At 40.1% G+C, this 20779-nt stretch overlaps 1 protein-coding gene and 1 long non-coding RNA gene across 2 annotated transcripts in view; one reads left to right on the forward strand and one right to left on the reverse strand.

The window, feature by feature from the left end:
• The first annotated feature begins 664 nt into the window (after positions 1–664).
• On the forward strand, positions 665–7619 carry LOC137641403 (uncharacterized). The gene is made up of 3 exons (XR_011044510.1): positions 665–811; positions 6948–6995; positions 7484–7619. It is a non-coding gene; the product is annotated as an uncharacterized lncRNA (long non-coding RNA).
• LOC137641402 (G patch domain-containing protein 1-like) overlaps positions 3209–20779 on the reverse strand; it is a 121245-nt gene continuing 103674 nt past the window's right edge. The window contains exons 11-15 of the mRNA XM_068373925.1: positions 13377–13494; positions 10676–10745; positions 7876–8048; positions 7464–7665; positions 3209–4213 (exon numbers count right to left, since the gene is read on the reverse strand). Of these exons, the coding sequence (XP_068230026.1) occupies positions 3251–4213; positions 7464–7665; positions 7876–8048; positions 10676–10745; positions 13377–13494 (1526 nt within the window). The 3' untranslated portion in view covers positions 3209–3250. The remainder of the gene's footprint in view (positions 4214–7463; positions 7666–7875; positions 8049–10675; positions 10746–13376; positions 13495–20779) is intronic.

Genomic DNA, 20779 nt, shown 5'->3' on the forward strand with positions numbered 1-20779 from the left:
AATCTTGTTTTTCTTCCTCTTTTGTTTAAAATTTTGTGGTTTGTTTATGAAAGGTCTAATTTAGTTATGTTGCTGTTATTAGAGTATTCTGTTTTGAATGTTCATTGCTTCTCTTGTGGGTTATTTGTTTCCTTGTTTCCTTTCTTCACTGGGCTATTTTAAATTGTTAGAGCCCTTGGACTTATAGCATCCTGCTCTTCCAACAAGGGTTGTAGGTAAGCGTTTAATCATAATAATAATGATGATAATAATAACTTTATGTATGATTTTGTCTGCATGTTTTGTATCAGTTTAAGATTTTAATCAACTTTTAGGTAATTTTTGTTGAAATTTTCCATCATAATAGTATTTTACAATGAACAAAAACAAAATATGATACCTTTCATAATTCTTAGTACTCATTTGCCTGGTTTTAATTCTCTACCCCATAGCAACATTCAAATATTGTAGTTTTACAAACAATTTTATATTCGTTCTGAATGCATTCGCGCACATAAGTACATTATATGTGTTTACACATTATATAAATATATTTCAAGGCTTTTCGTTATTTCTATTGGCAAAGTTATATATTATATCACTATTGTATAGCTTGTAATATAAATCCTTTACAATTTTTATCACTCCATCTCTTTTGTTGATGATATTTCCATTTTCAGCCTTTAAAGGAAACATCTGTTGGCACCCTGTCCCAAGTCTGTAATAGCTCACCAAAATGTGCTCAACATATAGATGACTATCTCAGTAGGCTTACTCTGGTGTACTGTCTCCTTCCAAATTTAAACCTCAACAAATAGCGTGATGCCACAAGGTGAGAACTAAAGGGTTTAGGTTTTATCTCATGATATCATGCAAGAATCGTGTGATGAGTGGTAGGGTTTTAAGATAAATATTTTATGGTGCTACTTTAGCGTGAGGTCTACCCACGTGAAACCTGAGGTCTACTGCGTGACCTGTCGCTCCCGCTCTCCCCGCTCATATAAAAGAATACCATTAGGTTAGGTTAGGTTAGGTTAGGATTAAACAGCGGTAGCCGTCATCGTTAGTGCTCACGGGAGGTAGATCTCACACTAAAGTGCGGTAGACCTTACGCTAAAGTAGCACCTATTTTATTGGTCCTTGTAAGGTCAAGAAACTCATAGTTTATAGTGTGTTCCAAAAAATTGAAATTTTTTAGATCAAACTGTACCTCTGTACCATGGTCTTCCACTGTCTAGGGTTAGAGATCTCTTTCTTGAGGGCACACTCAGGCACACTATTCTATCTTGTTTCTCTTCTTGGTATTTTAATGTTCTTATTGTTTTAAACTTTTTTTCTAGTTTTTCCTTATTTCCTTTCCTCACTGGGCTATTTTCCCTGTTGGAGCCCTTAGGCTTATAGCATCCTGCTTTTCCAACTAGGGTTGTAGCTTAGCAAATAATAATAATAATAATATAATGTTTCAGAGCTATTTACGATGCAATACATGAGTTCATGATAATGTTTCTACTGTCAACTGTCTTACCAACCTGTCTCGGGAAGATATTTTGATTAGGGTAGTAATGTGACCTACAAGTAAGATTCATCAGAGTAATGGACTAATTTAGTATGCCAATCCTATAATTCAGAAATTCAAACCTTCTCTTCAGGTTATAGACAAATTCCTAGAATCCTATGTATCCTAGAATCTTCTTATATATTTCCTTATAGATGTTAATGTGATGACCATCTCTGTTGCTATCTTTTTGGTATTAGGTTTTATTCCCCTTCCCAGGTCAGAGAACGAGACATTTTTCAATTTCAGATTTGCACCTTAGGCCTTCCTGTTAACTAGACCATTTTTGTGTATTTCTGCATAGGTAGGAGCTAAAAATTAGAAAATTCCTCTTGACAGAGATGAAAAAGTCACCCACTGAGCTTTTTTATAAGAGGAGGTAAAGTTCTAAACTTCTTCAATGATTCTGAGAAACTTCTCAAGTCGCTATAAATAACAGTAGCTTTAATTAATTTCTTATGCACAGGTTTCAGAGCAACTTATGTCACCCAATCACATAATACAGTATTAGACATCCTACTACATACAGTATTGTGATTTTGATTCATTAGTCAACATTTTCTTTTCACTATCCTTTGTACTGTTATAAAGAAATCTATTTTAGTTCTTCCTCTGGCTGATTTTATTGCATATGCTCACCTTTGAAATAAACCATGGAGGTATAATTGATTGGCCTACATCAAGGATTTTCTGTTTTTATAATTGAATTCTTTGTCTGATTTGGTAAGGTTTAGATTTATGAATTTTGTCCATAAGACCAGGTGCTGGGGCCTTAGAGACTATTCAGCACCCATGCGAAACTGGGGGAAGAACCCTGAATGTGCACTGTGAGATAAAAGTTAAAAGGTTGTACAGCATGATGAAAGAAAGGAACCATGAATGGAATTTAGTAGAAGACTGAAAAGGAAGTGCAACTAAAGGGATGCTTGCAAACGCCCCTTCTGTCTACATGTGGTGCCCAGCCACATCAATAGTGGTTTCCTTTTTCCAATGGTTAATTAGGATTTAGACCAGCTTTGGATGGTGTCCTGTTAGGTCATCTTGCACATCTTTTTCAACAGGGACTTCTGTGCCTTTAATATCAGTGATTACCATTGCCTCCAATGAGCATTAGCATCCACATACTGTTGAGTTGCCTTTCCACTTTTGAGAATATCTCCCCTTCACGACTAACCTTTGATGGTACCCCAGTTGTGAGTTTTCATCCATTTAGAATGGCCTACTTCCTCTACTGGCAGCTGCTAAAAATTGTCATAATTAGGAGGGGTTTTATGTTGTGCAAGAGAATCTTCCCCTTAGAGCTTTCCTTGTGTAAAGGTAATGTTATCCTCTATATGGCTAATTTGAAAAGTGTTTTCTTTTAATTCCAAGTATTAAAAAACACAAATCCTACCAGTGAGATACCAGCCTGACATGCAAAATGTTTAGCACCCCTCGGCCAAAATAACCAATTTCATTCTATGTATCGAAGGGCTGAAAGTGGTACCCTAATTCTTCATGAGCAAGAGCTAAACAAAATCCGAAGAGTACGTCCTGTTAAGCTAAAAGGTACTAATAAGTCAAGCATGATAGTAGGCTTGAACATAAGAACAACACTGTACTAATTATTCAAGAAATTAGTTACTCTACATATACCAAACCTTTCTTCATTTGGTAATGTAAATGAAAGACAGATTAAAAAGTAGATTTATAATCAATAACAATATTTACAATATCTCAATTATCAGATGAATCCGAAGAACTACTGCTGGTCTTTCTTCTGTGTTTTTTTGATGACTTCCTTTTATGCTTTTGTTCTTTATGCTTTTTCTTTTTCTTTTCTTTTCTCCTCTTGTGCTTATCTTCATGTCGATGCTTCTTGTGGTTCTTTTTATCTTTCTTTACAACCCAACGAGATTCTTTCTCAGAGGAAGAATCCTGACTTGTCTTTAGTTTACTTACTGAATACGGAGTGGACCTGATCACTTGTTGTCTGTTCTTGAGATGTACAGGTACAGCTGGTCCATACTCGTCTTCAGAATCAACAGAAGAATCGCTACTGTGCTTCTGGTTATCTTCACCCTTTTCATCATTTTGTGTTTTTATTTCAAAACTCTTATTGGGATTTTCACTACTCTTCTCACTAGGAACTGAATTTCTATCACTAGGAACTGAATTTCTATAACTATTAAGCATATCAAAATCTAAATTGGCAAATATACCTTTAGCAGGTACTTCCGATGATGGTTGGGTGTTTTTTCTAGGCATAAAAACTGGTTTAGGAATGTTTTCTATTATGCTTCTGGAGTCGTCTCTCTCTGGCTCAAATCTACTGACCCTCTTTTTCTCTTGAGTTCTAGCAGACAGTGGCTCTGTATTGCTTATTTTACCCCTCCTCATATCGGATAAGAAATTATCTAAAGAATTTTTAATGCTAATCTGATCATCTTCACTGGACACAGGAGATTTTCCATTATCTCTTGATAAGACTTCCTCATTCTTAAGGGATGAGCTTGCCTTAGATCTTCCATTATCTTTTGATATGACTTCCTCATTCTTAAGGGATGAGCTTGCCAAGGGAGGGTTTTCCTTTTCTTTTTCTTTGTCTTCAGAGTTCTCTTCTTCACTTTCTGAATCTGTATCTGAATCCTGGAATATTGCTTTGAAGAGGTCCATCGTTGGTGGTCCATCTACAGGAACCTGCAAAGTAAAAAAAAAAAAAAAAAATAATGTAATTATACAGAGTTCTTTAATAGAAGGATTATTTCAGAGAAGCTGAAACTTGGCTATTGAAATTTATAACATGAAGGTGGCAGTTAGTTTTGTGGCATGTAAGCCCCAGCCCACTGACAGTCCATTAAGAAGCAACTTTGATCTTAACCTAGAACTTAGAGGAACTACTACTGCGGGTCTTTCTGTTTTTTTTTTTTTAAGTTTTTTTTTTATGATTTTCTTTTAATGACTCTGGTTTGTGATGTTAAGAAAAATACAAGTTACTTTAATTTGTGATTTGTTCCCACACGAATACAAACCATCATTCTTTGATAGGAGACTTATCCTTAAGAAGAAAAGAAGTTCTTATAACCAAAGTGGCTGGTTTAAATTCCAGGATATCAAAGCACTTGGAGCTGTGATATGCCAAAGTAATGATTCCTGTCTACCCCATAACAACATTGGTAAAGGATGTCCCAGTGATAGGCTAGGATTTTGCATAATCTTGAAAGACATTGAATAACCTATAATCAACAAAGGATATGGTTCCTGAAATGTATATTAATTAAAAGCATTGGTTTTGTATATGTCTTTAAACATCCTCCTCCTCGTCAGGAGAATGGGAGAGGTACTTCTATACTTAGAATGTACCAAAAAGTAGTTCGGTTCGTATTCTTACCTACATCAAATGTCAATTCCAGAAAATAATGGCAAGACTGCTACACCCCAAGAAAAGCAAAAGGGCCAGACCTCTCATCCTAGACTTACATTGCAACCGCTTTCTTTGACGGTGTGCTTTTTGACTTGCTTCACAGTCTGAGTGACTAGTTACCACTGGTCCAAGGATAAAAGTATCCAGAGAATTATGGGTGCACTCAATGGTAGTGGGCTATGAAGATTGTCTAGTGTTTCCAGACTCAAGCCTTCAAGAATTGCTAAAATGACAGGTTCTTCCAATGATGCCAGATATACTTATCTGAAAATTAACCAAAGCCAGGAGATGGTACTCCAGATTTTCATTTTCACCCTTCCTGTGCTAAGGAAATCTCTCATATTCAGGTGGCAACGTAGAACTCTTACAGGACCGAGAAGCAAATCATCCTAATCACTGCTCGCTTCTTTTAAGAAGGAAAAAGTTCTGAAACTTTAAGTCACAGGCTGAGGGGTTCTTAGTCTTGGCTACATCCTCGGGAATGAAGGTAAATGAGACCTTCTTCCATCCCTTGGTATGACTAGTAACATACAAAATGCCATGTAGTTCGCCTACTCACTTTTCCAATACCGAGGCTTTCTTGAGGGTCAGATCTCTGTCCAAACTTGGGTGATGTCCCACACTGGCAGTTTGTTCCCTTGGAGGACAAGACTGCTGGAAACTCTTCATAAGCATCGACAATTCCCACAAAGAGGAATGGTCTAACTTCAGTCTCTAGACTTGGCTTAAGGTCAAGCGATAATCTTTCACCACCGAGACTGAGAGGAGTTTCTGACGAAGGTAGATGAGAAAATCAGCTATTAGTTGGTCCAGAAAAGTATTCCTTCTATGACACCAATTACAAAAGATGGCCCCCTTTCCCTGGTAAACACCTGCAGAGGATCTTCGCAAATATCCAGACATTTAACGTGTAGTGCCTTACAAAATGCCTTCTGCTCAGAGGAGATGCTGGATAGTTTTCACCCATGCAGTGACAAGGTGATACTCCTACCTTTCCTAAAAGGGGTTTCCTCTCTTCTTCTGTTTCCCTCTGGAGGACCTAGTACTAGAGGAAGCCGAAGAAAGCACAGTGGTTCGAGTACCAGAGGGCAAAAAGGGGCTGAAGAGCTTCTTTGGGATCATACTCAGACCATTGAAAAGGAGGCCACAATCTACATTTATTACATGAGGATGACTGCGAGCAGTCATGACCCCTACCCAAAGAACAACAGATGGGGATCCACAGCAGTAACAGCAAACACTTTTGAAATGATGAAGCAGGAAAAAATTAAATCCCCCCTAAAGTCAACATGGCTGTTCATTGGACCATGACCATCAGGGAGGGACGAAGCTTACAGTAACTACCATCACCTCATTATAAATTTTAATAGCCGAGTTCCAGCTTTGCTGAAATCATACTCTTATTAAAGGACAATAGATTGTATTCATATGGGAACAATTTTTTTTTTAAATACCAATTTAAAAGATAGAAATAGGTAATCAAAATTAGAGCTAGAAGGTTACCGTGAACACCTCTTTTCATGGAAAAAAAATTATTCATGTATAGGTCTAGTGTTGATTGACGAATGTAAAAACTTGACATATTCAAAAAGTATTTACTGAAAGAAGAGATAACAGATGGCAATACTATAAAGGTAAACTGATGGCAATTGGCATTTCTGATCTTCATGTGCAAGATATGTGTTGGTGAGACGATGCATGTATTTATATGCCAAGTTAGTTATTGAGACTACGTAGTAATCATTACTAAAACTTATATAAAAATGAAGACTTATTAAACTAATCCAGAGCATATGAAGAAGTAAGAGTTTTCAAATTGACTTTCATAACACTAACCAATCAGTCACACATAATTCATTTGCATTTTATTCAGTTCATGAATCAGTTTAATTTCAATTAAAAGCTTTTTCTAATAATAATTTTAGCTCTCATACAAAGAAATAAGTCTTATTTCCAAAATAATTTGGACCTAAAACCTATTAACATTATACTCGTATTTTGTTTTCAGAGGATTTTAGAGCCTATGGACAAAGATGCTCCACAAGGCAAATGCCATAGGTAAGAAACAAACCATTTAATCTGCTTTATTTGTACCTATTACGCTATGACAAGTTAAAAAATATTTGCTGTGCTGTTTACTGTTAGATAAAAAAGTTACAATAATGAAAATTTCACTCTTTGGCTATGAGCAGTTGTCATATCTATTTTGCCCTTCAGTTTTACATTAAAAAATAGTACATTTCCTTTAACAATTCAATTGATATTTTTTTAATACTATATTCAATAGTCTGTTCTTACTTAAAAGGTATAAATGGAGATAGAACTTGCTCATATATTTTTTTCTACTTTACCAATCAAAACTGCTACTTTGTACAGTACAGTATAGCAAAATCTCAATCGATATTTTAAATATTATTATACCATGTAAACAATTCTCTCAATTGTCAAGTAATCACTAATAATTACCGAATAACTAAAACTAGTAAAGATATAAAAGAACGACTATGAAAGTTGCACAAGAAATACCTTAAGTCCGTATGTTTCAGGAGTTTCCTCAAGGTTTTCATCCGGAAGACTTTTCTCCATAGACTCTTCTCGTTTTGGCGAATCTGGTGGTGGTTGAGAAGATTTATTCTGCCGATTCCAGGCACTCTCCGAAGGTGCCTCCATAAAGGAAAAAAGGGAGAACTTGTCTCTCTTGGTTTTCCTCACACCAACAAAATTGGAACTGAAACCATTATATACAACAAAAGTTAAATCACAAATCTGTTGATGGGATGAGTTGTTTCCAATTTTGAATTAAAGTACATAATTAGAAGACTTAAATAGTTTTGAATTACTTAATTAGAAGACTTGAACATAATAAACTAAAGTACTTCAGAAACGGATAATACATTACTTAAAAGCAAGCAAATTGAAAGAATGGTACACAACTTACTCTGGATAAGGCGATGGAACATTAAACCTCCTGCACAAAAGACGATCTGGATGCCAGTCGACAACAGTTTGTGTAAGTTTGCCAAACATACTCATTCGGGCAGCTTTGACACGATCATCCGCCACATCATGACCAAATGCATCCGTTCCTGATATCGAAGATTCCTCCGGAAGCTACACAATACAAAAATGCATAAAAATGGGTAAGCTAATATCACGATATTTGTGCTTGACACACTTATCCTAAGTAATAAAACAAATTTTAAAAGTAATTTGTATTTTTCCCAGCTATACATACCAGAGTCCTTTAAAATAAGGAATGTCTTTAGTCGAACTGGAACAGCTGTTGAAATCATTAACGATGGGGTTAACGGCAGGTGATGAGCTCAGGTGAGTAGTCCCATACATTCTATTACAGACTTCACTTTTGACCTTTGGCTCACAACCGAGAGGAGTGATTGAGGTGCTGAATTTAACTTTAAAGAACTCAGTTTTGTATAGCTAGAAAAAGTACAAATTACAGTTCACTACTGTACTATAAATATTTTTTATTTGTTCCTACGTGTACACAAACCCGTCTTTTAAAATGGGGGAACTTATTTATTGATGAATAGGAAGTCCCTGTAGAACTGAACTAGTTACAGGTGCCTGGTTTTAGTTCCAGTATCATCGGGAGATAGGAGGATAGATGTGAGAGAGGCAAGAGAGCGTGCTAGAAATAGGAATGAATGGTGAGCGATTGTGACGCAGTTCCGGTAGGCCCTGCTGCTTCCTCCTGTTGCCTTGGATGACCGCGGAGGTAGCAGCAGTAGGGGATTCAGTGTTATGAAGCTTCATCTGTGGTGGATAACGGGGGAGGGTAAGCTTTGGTACCCTAGCAGTACCAGCCAAACTCAGTTGAGTCCCTTGTCGGGCTGGAACGTAGAGAGGAAAGGTCCCCTTTTTTTCATTTGTTTGATATCAGCTACCCCCCAAAATTCGGGGAAGTTCCTTGGTATACGTATGTAATCATCAGAAGAGACCCGCACCAATATGTCAGCTGGGCAAGCACCCCCTGTGGTGCCCAACCACAGCAATAACCAGCTCAGTAAACAGCTTAAACTTACTATCCCAAGCTGAGATCAATCTGCTACCAAGCAAATGCAAGACAAAAGTGTTACCACTGTACTAGCCTGGAGGCTAGTAAGATGGTCAACCTAACCCAGTAAAGCGGAAAGAGAGATGACTCAAGCAACCTATCAGCCCATCATAGGGATAAGTAGGCTGACAGCACCTGGTTAGCACTCATGTACCTGGTATTCAAGTCAATAAAGGAATCTTTCTCCCTTCGAAGGGGAGAGAGAGTCTGGAATTAAGTACCTTGCACATGATCGCCTATGGATTGGTATTCATTTGACAATCCTACTCCTCATTAAGGGAGTAAAGGGGAGAAATAGTACTTGCAAATCTAGTTTAATAAAAATGGTGCTCAGAAATGTAGCATATCAATATCAGATCTAGTGTATATCATAACTGCTTCATCCCCAAGTGAGGGAAGAAAAGAATAAGCAGAAGAGCCAGTCATTCTACCTTTTATCCACACTTATATGGAACATATTACCATAGGCAAGATGCCTTCTGTCCCGTGTTGTAGCTGGGCTAGCTACACAAATAATTGAGCACCACAGGGCTGAATATGTTGAAGGACTTGTGGTTATACTCCCTTGAATAGAAGGCTGAGAAGGTTGTTTGGTACTTTTAAACTCCTTTATCACCTGTTTGATGACAAGATTCTTTAGAAGACTCAAGTAGGCACAACACCCTGACTTCGTGAGCTCTAGTTCAAGCTATTACCTCAATGGTGGAAGCAAATGCTCTTTGATTACCTTACGTAACCAGAAAGAGCTGTTCTCGATTTGGCCAGTGCTAAGGAAGAGTCACTGACACTCAAATCTGAGATGTCAAGTCCTCTTCTCAAAGCACCCCAGAGCTCTCACTGGATAATAAAAGTACCTTCTCTCAATTACCACCTCACACTTCATGAAGCGAGAGGATGGAGAAGGTCTTGAACATGGATCATGTGCTGATGATTTCTTGGTTTTGGCCATGAATTCAGGCACAAAACTAAATAGGCCTCCTTCCAACCTTCTTTGTGGGTTAATACAAGTGTGACTGCAACTTGCCAGCTCTCTTCATGAATGCTACAGCTAGAAAAAAGACAGATACTTCAACCTCTGCTTAGAAGTGACATTCAACTTCTAATTCATCACGATCCCCAAAAATGATAAAAGGTAAGAAGGCATTATCGATTCTGTAGCAACCTCCTCTGAGGAAGCAAGGATCAACCCAATGTCGAGATGTACTAAAAACGTATTTGGTAAGAGTGGGGCCAAGGTTCAAAAGTTCAAAACGGGATTTTGCATTGGTACTACACTCCGTTGAGGATGTATTTCCTAGAGGACTAATGAATGGGTACTTATTAGCACTCATCTTTCATATTCACTGGAAGCACATCATCTCCTCTGATGGAATTCCATAAAGTTTGTACCATTTTCATCCTGAACATGATTGCTGTACTAACTGGTTCAGGGGAGAGATGTCGATGACTGGTCTAATTACCATTCCAGTTCTGCTGAAGACACTCCCTATTTTGAAGGATGGAAGGTTTATACAGCATACACGTAGAAACTATTGATTTTCAACGTACTTGTACCACTGGACGTATTTATACTAGTATATAATATGATTCTGTTAGCATAGTATTTCAAAACCATTTTATCAAGTTTAACATAGTGTTTAGTATAATAAATGCTAAATTTTACCTTGGGAATCTCTTCATTTAGCCCATCTTTAAGCACTGGCCCTTTTTCTTCTACTACAGCTGATATAAACCTGAATTACAAAGTAATTTTACATTAGTAGAAAGAAACAACAACACTGAAATTCCTACGTTGATATGACAGCCTAATTCATAATGCAAATTTTGAGGTTGAATTATACAGTACTTGTAAAAACCAAAAAACGTTTAAAATTCAGTAATTCATATAAAAATAAACTTCTACTAACATAAGAAACTGCAAGTCTTCAAGGATGATTAAATTAAAAGAAACAAGAAATGTTTCAGCAATATCTTGCATATTCTAGATTTTTTTTTCTCTCAGACTAGACTGGAATATCTCACATTTTTCCCTCATTACATTTTCTCTTCCTCCCCTTAACCAAATCTTTAGTTGAACATGTTCAGATGTTCCTCTTTTTATGAACTTTCAATTTAATGTTTGTCAAGTTTATAATACGAATTCAGTACTGGTATCTTATAAAAGTGTATAAATTCCCAATTCTTAACTTGTCATGCAATCCAATTTCCCTGCCTTTAAAATCAGGAGTCTTGAAGTGGGGGTGGGGGAGGGGACTTTTCTTTGGCTATGGGAGACTGGATAATAATACTAATCTCTGGAAATCTGTTTCTTTCTTTAATATTGCTAACTTTATTTTTTACCAACCAATTTTGGAGAGGGACCATGTAATGCATTAGTGAATATCTTAGTATAATTTTCTAAACTGGTACCAAACAGTATACTGTACCAAGTATATGCAAATCTGCGTATAAGGAGGTAGGACTGCATAAGGAAATAATGTTATACCAAAATGAAATATTTCATAGTGAAGCACAAAGAATCAAACACTGAGAAAGTTACAAAGTATTATTTTCTCTCACTACAAAGTGAAAAAAGCTATAAAGCAGAGTAAATATGCCACACACAGTGAGACTAACATAAAAAAATTGATGAAAATTGAATAAAGTCCAAAACTATTTGTAACTGGATAGAACTGTAAGCTGTTGTAAAAAGAAGAATCTTGAAATAAGATAATTTTTCATATGAGCTTGCCTTCTAAATTCTTAGTGTCTTATCTTTGCACAGATGCCTTTATAATGTAAAATTAAAGTAATTAACTTGTTATGAAACTGAAATTAAGTACAGTAGAATGAAAATTCAACAACTTGAACTGCAAATATACTGCCCGGGGAAGTCAATGAAAAAGTCACTGGACAAACAGCAGACTCTCTGCGAGCATAGGAATGCTCTGAAACCAGCTTGGAGCTCTGGTGACGACCTGTTATCTCGAGTGCAATCTTGAATATTTCATTTAGTGTATAACATACTGATAACAATGTTGAAATACAAGTACTGTACAGTACTTGATGGTTAAAAATAGTAGTTTGTGAACAACAATCTTAGCAAAATGTAAACTTGCTCTAAAGCTAATTTTCAAACTGGTGAAAACTTTAAAAATAGTCGTCATATTCTTAAACATTGCCCGTTATTATAGTACGTACATTGTAGACATCAAGAGCCTAAAGTCACCTAATTCACACCTCTCTTTCCAGGTACATCCAGTAGGGATACTGAATGGAACATTACGTCATCTGAATTTTCCACGATTTATCTTAAAAAAAAAAATCCAAACCAAAAGAGATGTCCACCAATAATAGACTCCTTTGTACTGGGTGAACATTAACAGATTTCCCTTTGCTTTTGTTCATGTTCTTGTATCTACACAATTTGTTGGGTTGTGCTGTTAGATTCTACGCAAATAAATCATATAATGTAGGGCAGACATATTGGGATAAAACACAACCACGGAACATACTCCTCCAAGTATCTAGATGGTACAGTTGACTTCATTAGTTCTGATACACGATACGAGAAGCTTGGGAGACGTCTGATATCTGCATATTGTAGCAGGTAACGTTATGTTTAACCAAAGAGAAACTGTTGGCAGGACTTCCCATAAAACAGTCGCTGAGCTCGTCAACACTGGATTAAAAACATTTATATTATGTTCAAGAAATGTGCAAACAGTAATATTTCTTATTACTGTACATCACTTTGCAAAATAATTAAAGATGTTTTTGATTACGTATTTTAAGCTCAGCAACTTTGTTTTACAGGCAGCGACGTCAACAGTTTCTCTTTTGCTAAACAGCGTTACCTACTACCAAGTTCAGATATCAGACTTCTCCTAAGCTTCCCATTAAAGTGTACCAGAAATAATGAAGCCAACTGTACCATAATAGTGTAATCAATCAACCTCATAATCTTCAATGATTCCATCAGATCTACTGGTGTGATTATTTGTATATTCAGAAATGATAGCAAGCAGACTACAGTAGTACTTCCTTTGCTCAAAATCTGATAAAACTGTTACTAATACTTTCTCCAAGCAAAACTGCCAATAATTAACTCACCCATAATCAAAAAAAGATATCAAAAGTATAATTCATTTTATATTCCTAAACTCGGGTAATTTTTTTGACTATGCTCACATGAATATAATAGATTTATATGTAGGATTGCTTTCCAATTATGGGAATTTTCCTTTTAATAATAACAATTCAATACAACAATAGGAGTAACATTTAATTTTGTGGCTACAGAAATGATCCCCTAAACTTGAAAGAAAAACAAAGTATTGTAAGAAAAGATGACAGTATACAAATGAATGCAAATGACACCTTACCTAGAAGCCATTACTGAAGTTAAAGGCTGAAAAAGTTTTGCTGCTCTATCAAATTCTTGTAATTCTCTAGCTTTCTCCCATTCAGTCATGGTTTTTGGCTGGGCTAAATAATAACGGTCTGAAATAGATAACTTAATTAGCATAAACAATTCATTTAAAAAAAAAATTTGAATGATTCAATCAAACAACTCTTAAATAAAATTTTGATAAAATTTGAAAAGTATGTTGAATATGCTTCGGTTTCTGTATTCATCTTTCCTCTACCTGGATTTTCAGCTAAAAGTCATAAAACCAAGAACTGTAATAGAATGGTAACTGATTAAATGGACCTAATACTTCACTGTTTAGGAGTCTACCATGGTCCTTGCATTTAGTAAGCTGGAAAGAACAGAATTTGGATAACAATATATATATTATTTAAATATTTACAGTACCTAGTAGTCATCGTACTTTAATAATCAAAGACAATGGCTATCTGATATCTAACAAAATAGTTATTACCCCACTCCCCTATCTCCCCCTTCCCTGTGATGTGTAGATCAGACACGTGGCACCAAGGGGGAACACAGCCACAGGTTGATTAATATCTAGAACTTTATATGATCGGAGTCATTATAAAACTGTATGTATCTGAAAATCTCTCGACATCACTAAAATTAGGGAGGGAATCAGATGACTCCCAGATATGTATTTAAATAATAGATATTATTGAAATTCCATTCACTTAAACAAATAAAACCAATTAAATTCAAAAGACTATCAAACCAGAACCCCAAAGCACAATTCTACCAAACCAACCACTTAAATCCACTAATCTATCATATTATACCCCAGTAACCTCTATAGGTCCAAAATCAAAAACCTCGTCCCACGTAAACCAGGACTCCTTTAGATGATTTTTAGAAAATTTAGATTTGGAAGGGCATTGAGGTGTTGCCAAAGCTCTTTCTAAACAAAAGATTTTCGTAAAAGTTTTGGATATAACTGTACTTCTCATATCATGAACCCTAATTTCCAAATCTTTCAAATCTGGATCCAATTCTTTTTGAGTTTTGTGACCATATAATAATACTTAATGACATTGCATTGTTGGACAGAGGTCGTGTTCAAAATCTAATAACACAAAATAAATTAGGCACATTATTTCTGTCATTGGAATCATCCAAATAATATTGAACGGCTACTGTATTGTCAATCTAGGAAAACTATCTCCTGAGTAAACGACCACCTCTAATGTCTGCAGAATCATCCGAATAAAACTGAATGGTTCTTACCAGTTCAGGAAAAACTATCGCCTGAAAAGGCAATAACAACTTTTAATAAAGAAGGTAATGAAACTTTTTTTTCATAAATCTTTAGCCTCAAATTCATTTTAGCTCCAAAATCATCTTATGATTACCCAAGACTACCTTAAAAGAAATTTCTTGCAACTTTCCGATTCTTTTCCTGATTCCAGGGTCAACAAAAATCAATTTTAATGTGAAATCTTGGGAAAAAGTTTTTCAAAGGATCAAAACATGTTATTTTCCTTAGTAAAATAAATTTTTGAATATACTTCCCCGATGATCATGTAGCTGTCAACTCTGTTGCCCGACAGAAAAATCTAAGGTCGGGATACGCCAGCGATCGCTATACAGGTGGGGGTGTACACAACAGCGCCATCTGTCGAGTAGGTACTCAGGTACTTCTTGTCAACAAGAACTCAATTTTCTCCTCGGTCCACTGGTTCTCTATGGGGAGGAAGGGAGGGTCCTTAAATTCATGATCATCGGGTAAGTATATTCAAAAATTTATTTTACTAAGGAAAATAACATTTTTCAATATTAATCTTACCCGATGATCATGTAGCTGATTCACACCCAGGGGGGTGGGTAGAGACCAGCATACATGTTAACATTAGAAGCTAAGTATCCCGTATTTCATTTTAGCAGTTATTCAAAATAACAAACATAAAATAAATAAGTACCTGGTAAGGAAGTCGACTTGAACCATTACTCTGCCTTTTTAAGTACGTCTTCCTTACTGAGCCTAGCGATCCTCTTAGGATGCTGAGCGACTCCTAGGTGCTGAAGTATGAAGGGCTGCAACCCATACTAAAGGACCTCATCACAACCTCTAATCTAGGCGCTTCTCAAGAAAGAATTTGACCACCCGCCAAATCAACCAGGATGCGGAAGGCTTCTTAGCCTTCCGTACAACCCAAAAAACAACAATAAAAACATTTCAAGAGAAAGATTAAAAAAGGTTATGGGATTATGGGAATGTAGTGGTTGAGCCCTCACCTACTACTGCACTCGCTGCTACGAATGGTCCCAGGGTGTAGCAGTTCTCGTAAAGAGACTGGACATCTTTGAGGTAAAATGATGCGAAAACTGACTTGCTTCTCCAATAGGTTGCATCCATAACACTCTGCAGAGAACGGTTCTGTTTGAAGGCCACTGAAGTAGCGACAGCCCTAACTTCATGTGTCCTTACCTTCAGCAAAGCAAGGTCTTCTTCCTTCAAATGAGAATGGGCCTCTCTAATCAAAAGCCTGATGTAATAAGAAACTGCGTTCTTAGACATCGGTAAAGCAGGTTTCTTGATAGAACACCATAAAGCTTCTGATTGTCCTCATAATGGCTTTGTACGTCTTAAATAGTACTTAAGAGCTCTTACTGGGCAAAGTACTCTCTCTAGTTCGTTCCCCACCAAGTTGGACAGGCTTGGGATCTCGAACGACTTGGGCCAAGGACGAGAAGGAAGCTCGTTTTTAGCTAAAAAACCAAGCTGCAAGGAACATGTAGCCGTTTCAGATGTAAAACCTATGTTCCTGCTGAAGGCGTGAATCTCACTGACTCTTTTAGCTGTTGCTAAGCAAACGAGGAAAAGAGTCTTTAATGTGAGATCCTTAAAAGAGGCTGATTGAAGCGGTTCGAACCTTGCTGACATCAGGAACCTTAAAACCACGTCTAGGTTCCAGCCTGGTGTGGTCAACCGACGCTCCTTTGAGGTCTCAAAAGACTTAAGGAGGTCCTGTAGATCTTTGTTGGTGGAAAGATCTAAGCCTCTGTGGCGGAAGACCGCTGCCAACATGCTTCTGTAACCTTTGATCGTAGGAGCTGATAGGGATCTTACATTCCTTAGATGTAAAAGGAAGTCAGCTATCTGCGTTACAGAGGTACTGGTTGAGGAAACTGCATTCGCCTTGCACCAGCTTCGGAAGACTTCCCATTTTGACTGATAGACTCTGAGAGTGGATGTCCTCCTTGCTCTGGCAATCGCTCTGGCTGCCTCCTTCGAAAAGCCTCTAGCTCTTGAGAGTCTTTCGATAGTCTGAAGGCAGTCAGACGAAGAGCGTGGAGGCTTGGGTGTACCTTCTTTACGTGCGGCTGACGCAGAAGGTCCACTCTTAGAGGAAGAGTCCTGGGAACGTCCACTAGCCATTGCAGTACCTCGGTGAACCATTCTCTCGCGGGCCAGAGGGGAGCAACCAACGTCAACCGTGTCCCTTCGTGAGAGGCGAACTTCTGTAGTACCCTGTTGACAATCTTGAACGGAGGGAACGCATACAGGTCTAGATGGGACCAATCCAGAAGAAAGGCATCCACGTGAACTGCTGCTGGGTCTGGAATCGGAGAACAATACATCGGGAGCCTCTTGGTCATCGAGGTAGCGAATAGATCTATGGTGGGCTGACCCCACAGGGCCCATAGTCTGCTGCAAACATTCTTCTGAAGGGTCCACTCTGTGGGGATGACCTGACCCTTCCGGCTGAGGCGATCTGCCATGACATTCATGTCGCCCTGAATGAACCTCGTTACCAGCGAAATCTTTTGATCTTTTGACCAAGTGAGGAGGTCCCTTGCGATCTCGAACAACTTCCTCGAATGAGTCCCTCCTTGCTTGGAGATGTACGACAAGGCTGTGGTGTTGTCGGAGTTCACCTCCACCACCTTGCTTAGATGGAGGGACTTGAAGTTTATCAAGGCCAGATGAACTGCCAATAGCTCCTTGCAGTTGATGTGAAGTGTTCTTTGCTCCTGATTCCACGTGCCCGAGCATTCCTGTCCGTCCAGTGTCGCACCCCAGCCCGTGTCCGATGCGTCCGAGAAGAGACGGTGGTCGGGGGTCTGAACAGCCAATGGTAGACCTTCCTTGAGAAGAATGCTGTTCTTCCACCACGTCAGTGTAGACCTCATCTCTTCGGAAATAGGCACAGAGACTGCCTCTAGCGTCATGTCCTTTCTCCAGTGAGCAGCTAGATGATACTGAAGGGGGCGGAGGTGGAGTCTCCCTAACTCGATGAACTGGGCCAGCGATGAAAGTGTCCCTGTTAGACTCATCCACTGCCTGACTGAACATCGGTTCCTTCTCAGCATGCTCTGGATGCATTCTAGGGCTTGACTGATCCTGGGGGCCGACGGAAAAGCCCGAAAAGCTCGACTCTGAATCTCCATACCTAGATAGACAATGGTTTGGGATGGGACGAGTTGGGACTTCTCTATATTGACCAGGAGACCCAATTCCTTGGTCATATCCATAGTCCATCTGAGATTCTCCAGACAGCGACGACTTGACGAAGCTCTTAAAAGCCAGTCGTCCAAATAGAGGGAGGCTCTGATGTCTGCCAAGTGAAGGAATTTGGCCACATTCCTCATCAGTTTGGTAAACACAAGAGGTGCCGTGCTTAGGCCAAAGCACAGGGCTTGGAACTGGTACACGACCTTTCCAAAGACGAACCTTAGGAAAGGTTGGGAGTCTGGATGGACGGGGACATGAAAGTATGCGTCTTTCAGGTCTAACGAGACCATCCAGTCTTCCTTCCTGACCGCTGCTAGGACCGACTTCGTCGTCTCCATTGTGAACGTCTGCTTGGTGACAAAAGCATTGAGAGCACTGACGTCCAGCACCGGTCTCCAACCTCCTGTCTTCTTCGCTACCAGGAAGAGACGGTTGTAGAAGCCCGGGGATTGATGGTCCCGGACTATGACTACCGCTCCCTTTTGTAGCAAGAGCGACACCTCTTGATGCAACGCTAGCCTCTTGTCCTTCTCCTTGTAGTTGGGAGAGAGGTTGATGGGAGAAGTTGCTAGAGGGGGACTGCGGCAGAACGGAATCCTGTACCCCTCCCTTAGCAACTTCACAGACTGAGCGTCTGCACCTCTGTTCTCCCAAGCTTGCCAGAAGTTCTTGAGCCTGGCTCCCACTGCTGTCTGGAGAGGAAGGCAGTCAGATTCTGCCTTTTGAGGACTTGGAACCCTTCTTCGATTTGCCACGATGACTGTCGGCACGGGTACCTCCTCTGCTGGAGGTTCTGCCACGAAAGGGCGGGATGAACCTAGACGCTGGTGTGTCCATCCTAGGTCTAGGCACGGAAGGTAAAGCTTTGGCCTTACGTGCGGAGGACGCCACCAGGTCATGGGTATCCTTCTGGATCAACGAGGCAGCCATCCCCTTGATCAGCTCTTCCGGAAAGAGACACTTGGAAAGCGGAGCAAACAACAACTCCGACTTCTGGCAAGGAGTGATCCCAGCCGACAAGAAGGAGCAAAGATGTTCTCTCTTCTTAAGCACTCCCGACACGTACGAAGCCGCAAGCTCACCAGACCCATCCCGAATGGCTTTGTCCATGCTAGACATGATAAGCATGGCAGAGTCCTTATCCGAAGGGGAAGTCTTTCTGCTTAACGCTCCCAAACACCAATCGAGGAAGTTGAAGATCTCAAAAGCACGAAAGACTCCCTTCAACAGATGATCCATGTCAGAAAAGGACCAGCAAATCTTAGATCGTCTCATAGCCAGCCTGCGGGGAGAGTCAACCAGACTTGAGAAGTCGCCCTGGGCAGAGGCAGGAACTCCCAAGCCGGGTTCCTCTCCCGTGGCATACCAGACGCTAGATTTGGAAGCAAGCTTGGTAGGCGGAAAGATGAAAACAGACTTTCCCAGCTGCTTCTTGGACTGCAACCACTCTCCCATAACCCTCAAAGCTCTCTTGGATGAGCGTGCGAGTACAAGTTTGGTGAAGGCAGGAGCTGCTGATTGCATGCCTAACGCAAACTCGGAGGGAGGAGAGCGAGGGGTTGCAGACACAAACTGTTCCGGATACAAGTCCCTGAACAGGGCAAGGACTTTCCTAAAGTCTAAGGAGGGAGGCGTAGACTTGGGTTCTTCTAAGTCGGAGTGCGGATCGTCCAAATGCGCAGCTTCGTCGTCATCAGATACTCCATCATCCGAAAGCTGAGGAGGAAGTGGCAAAGGTGGAGCAGAAAGCTGAACGGCTGAATCCGGCAGCACGGGTGCATGCGTAGCTGCTGTGGATCCAACATCATGCCGCTGCTGGTCAGTCTGCGAGCTGGCAACAACAAAAGCGGAGTGCTGGTGCGTGGGAGGGACTGCCGTGGGTTGCGGAGCATGCCGCATGGGTTGCGGAGCATGCCGCATTGCGTCAAAACACGGCAGCTCGACAGCACCTTCCCACTGCTGATGCGGTAGCTCACGCATGTCAACGGAGGGTGCAGCATGAACATGCGTCTGGCAGGGTCGACTGCGCATCGGTGGTGGAGCTCTCACAGGTGGAGTGTGGGAGCAGGCAGCCGCAGTATCTGCTGAGCGCACAACCGTGGCAGGTTGTGGGTTAACTGGTGCAGTGTCAACCTTCTCAGCACGATACTCCTGCATAAAGGAAGCAAGCTGAGACTGCATAGTCTGCAGCATGGACCACTTAGGATCTACCGTGGTTGGTGCGGCAACAGACGGAGTAGTTGCCTGCTGCGGAACCACTCTACCTCTCTTGGGAGGTGTGCAATCTTCGGAAGACTGCGGCGAGTCCGAACTGACCCAGTGGCTACACCTGGGCCGTTGGACTCGCTCGGAAGGGACCTTACGCTTGAGAGGTCGTGAGACCTTGGTCCAACGTTTCTTCCTCGAAACTTCTTCCACAGACGAGGAATGACAGGGCTCATTCGTCTGTTTGTGGATGGGACGATCTCTGACAGATACGTCCGCAACCACTGAGGGTACATCCGTACGCTGATCAAGGCCTGCCGAACCCTTTGGTCCTTCGACATTGCTTCTCCCCTGGGCTTGGGAGCTTGCAAGAGGTCCCGGACTGGGAGGACGACTGGCACGAACAGATGTACCCTCATGCGCAACACTGACACTGACACTTTTCGCTTCACTTGCACTCACTACACTTCCCACTGCACTTTGCGCTTTCAACTCTTTGACATCTGCCAAAAGTTGATTCCGGTCATTAGCTAATGACTCCACTCTGTCACCAAGAGCCTGAATGGCACGCATCATGTCCGCCATGGAGGGTTGAGCACTAGTAGCAGGGTCGGGAGTCACCACTACAGGGGAAGGAGTAGGTTGAGGGGCAAGGGGAGAGGAAAAATCAAAAGAGCGAGAAGAACTCCTCCTGA

This window comes from Palaemon carinicauda, chromosome 5 (assembly GCF_036898095.1).
Source record: "Palaemon carinicauda isolate YSFRI2023 chromosome 5, ASM3689809v2, whole genome shotgun sequence".
Classification (NCBI taxonomy): domain Eukaryota; kingdom Metazoa; phylum Arthropoda; class Malacostraca; order Decapoda; family Palaemonidae; genus Palaemon; species Palaemon carinicauda.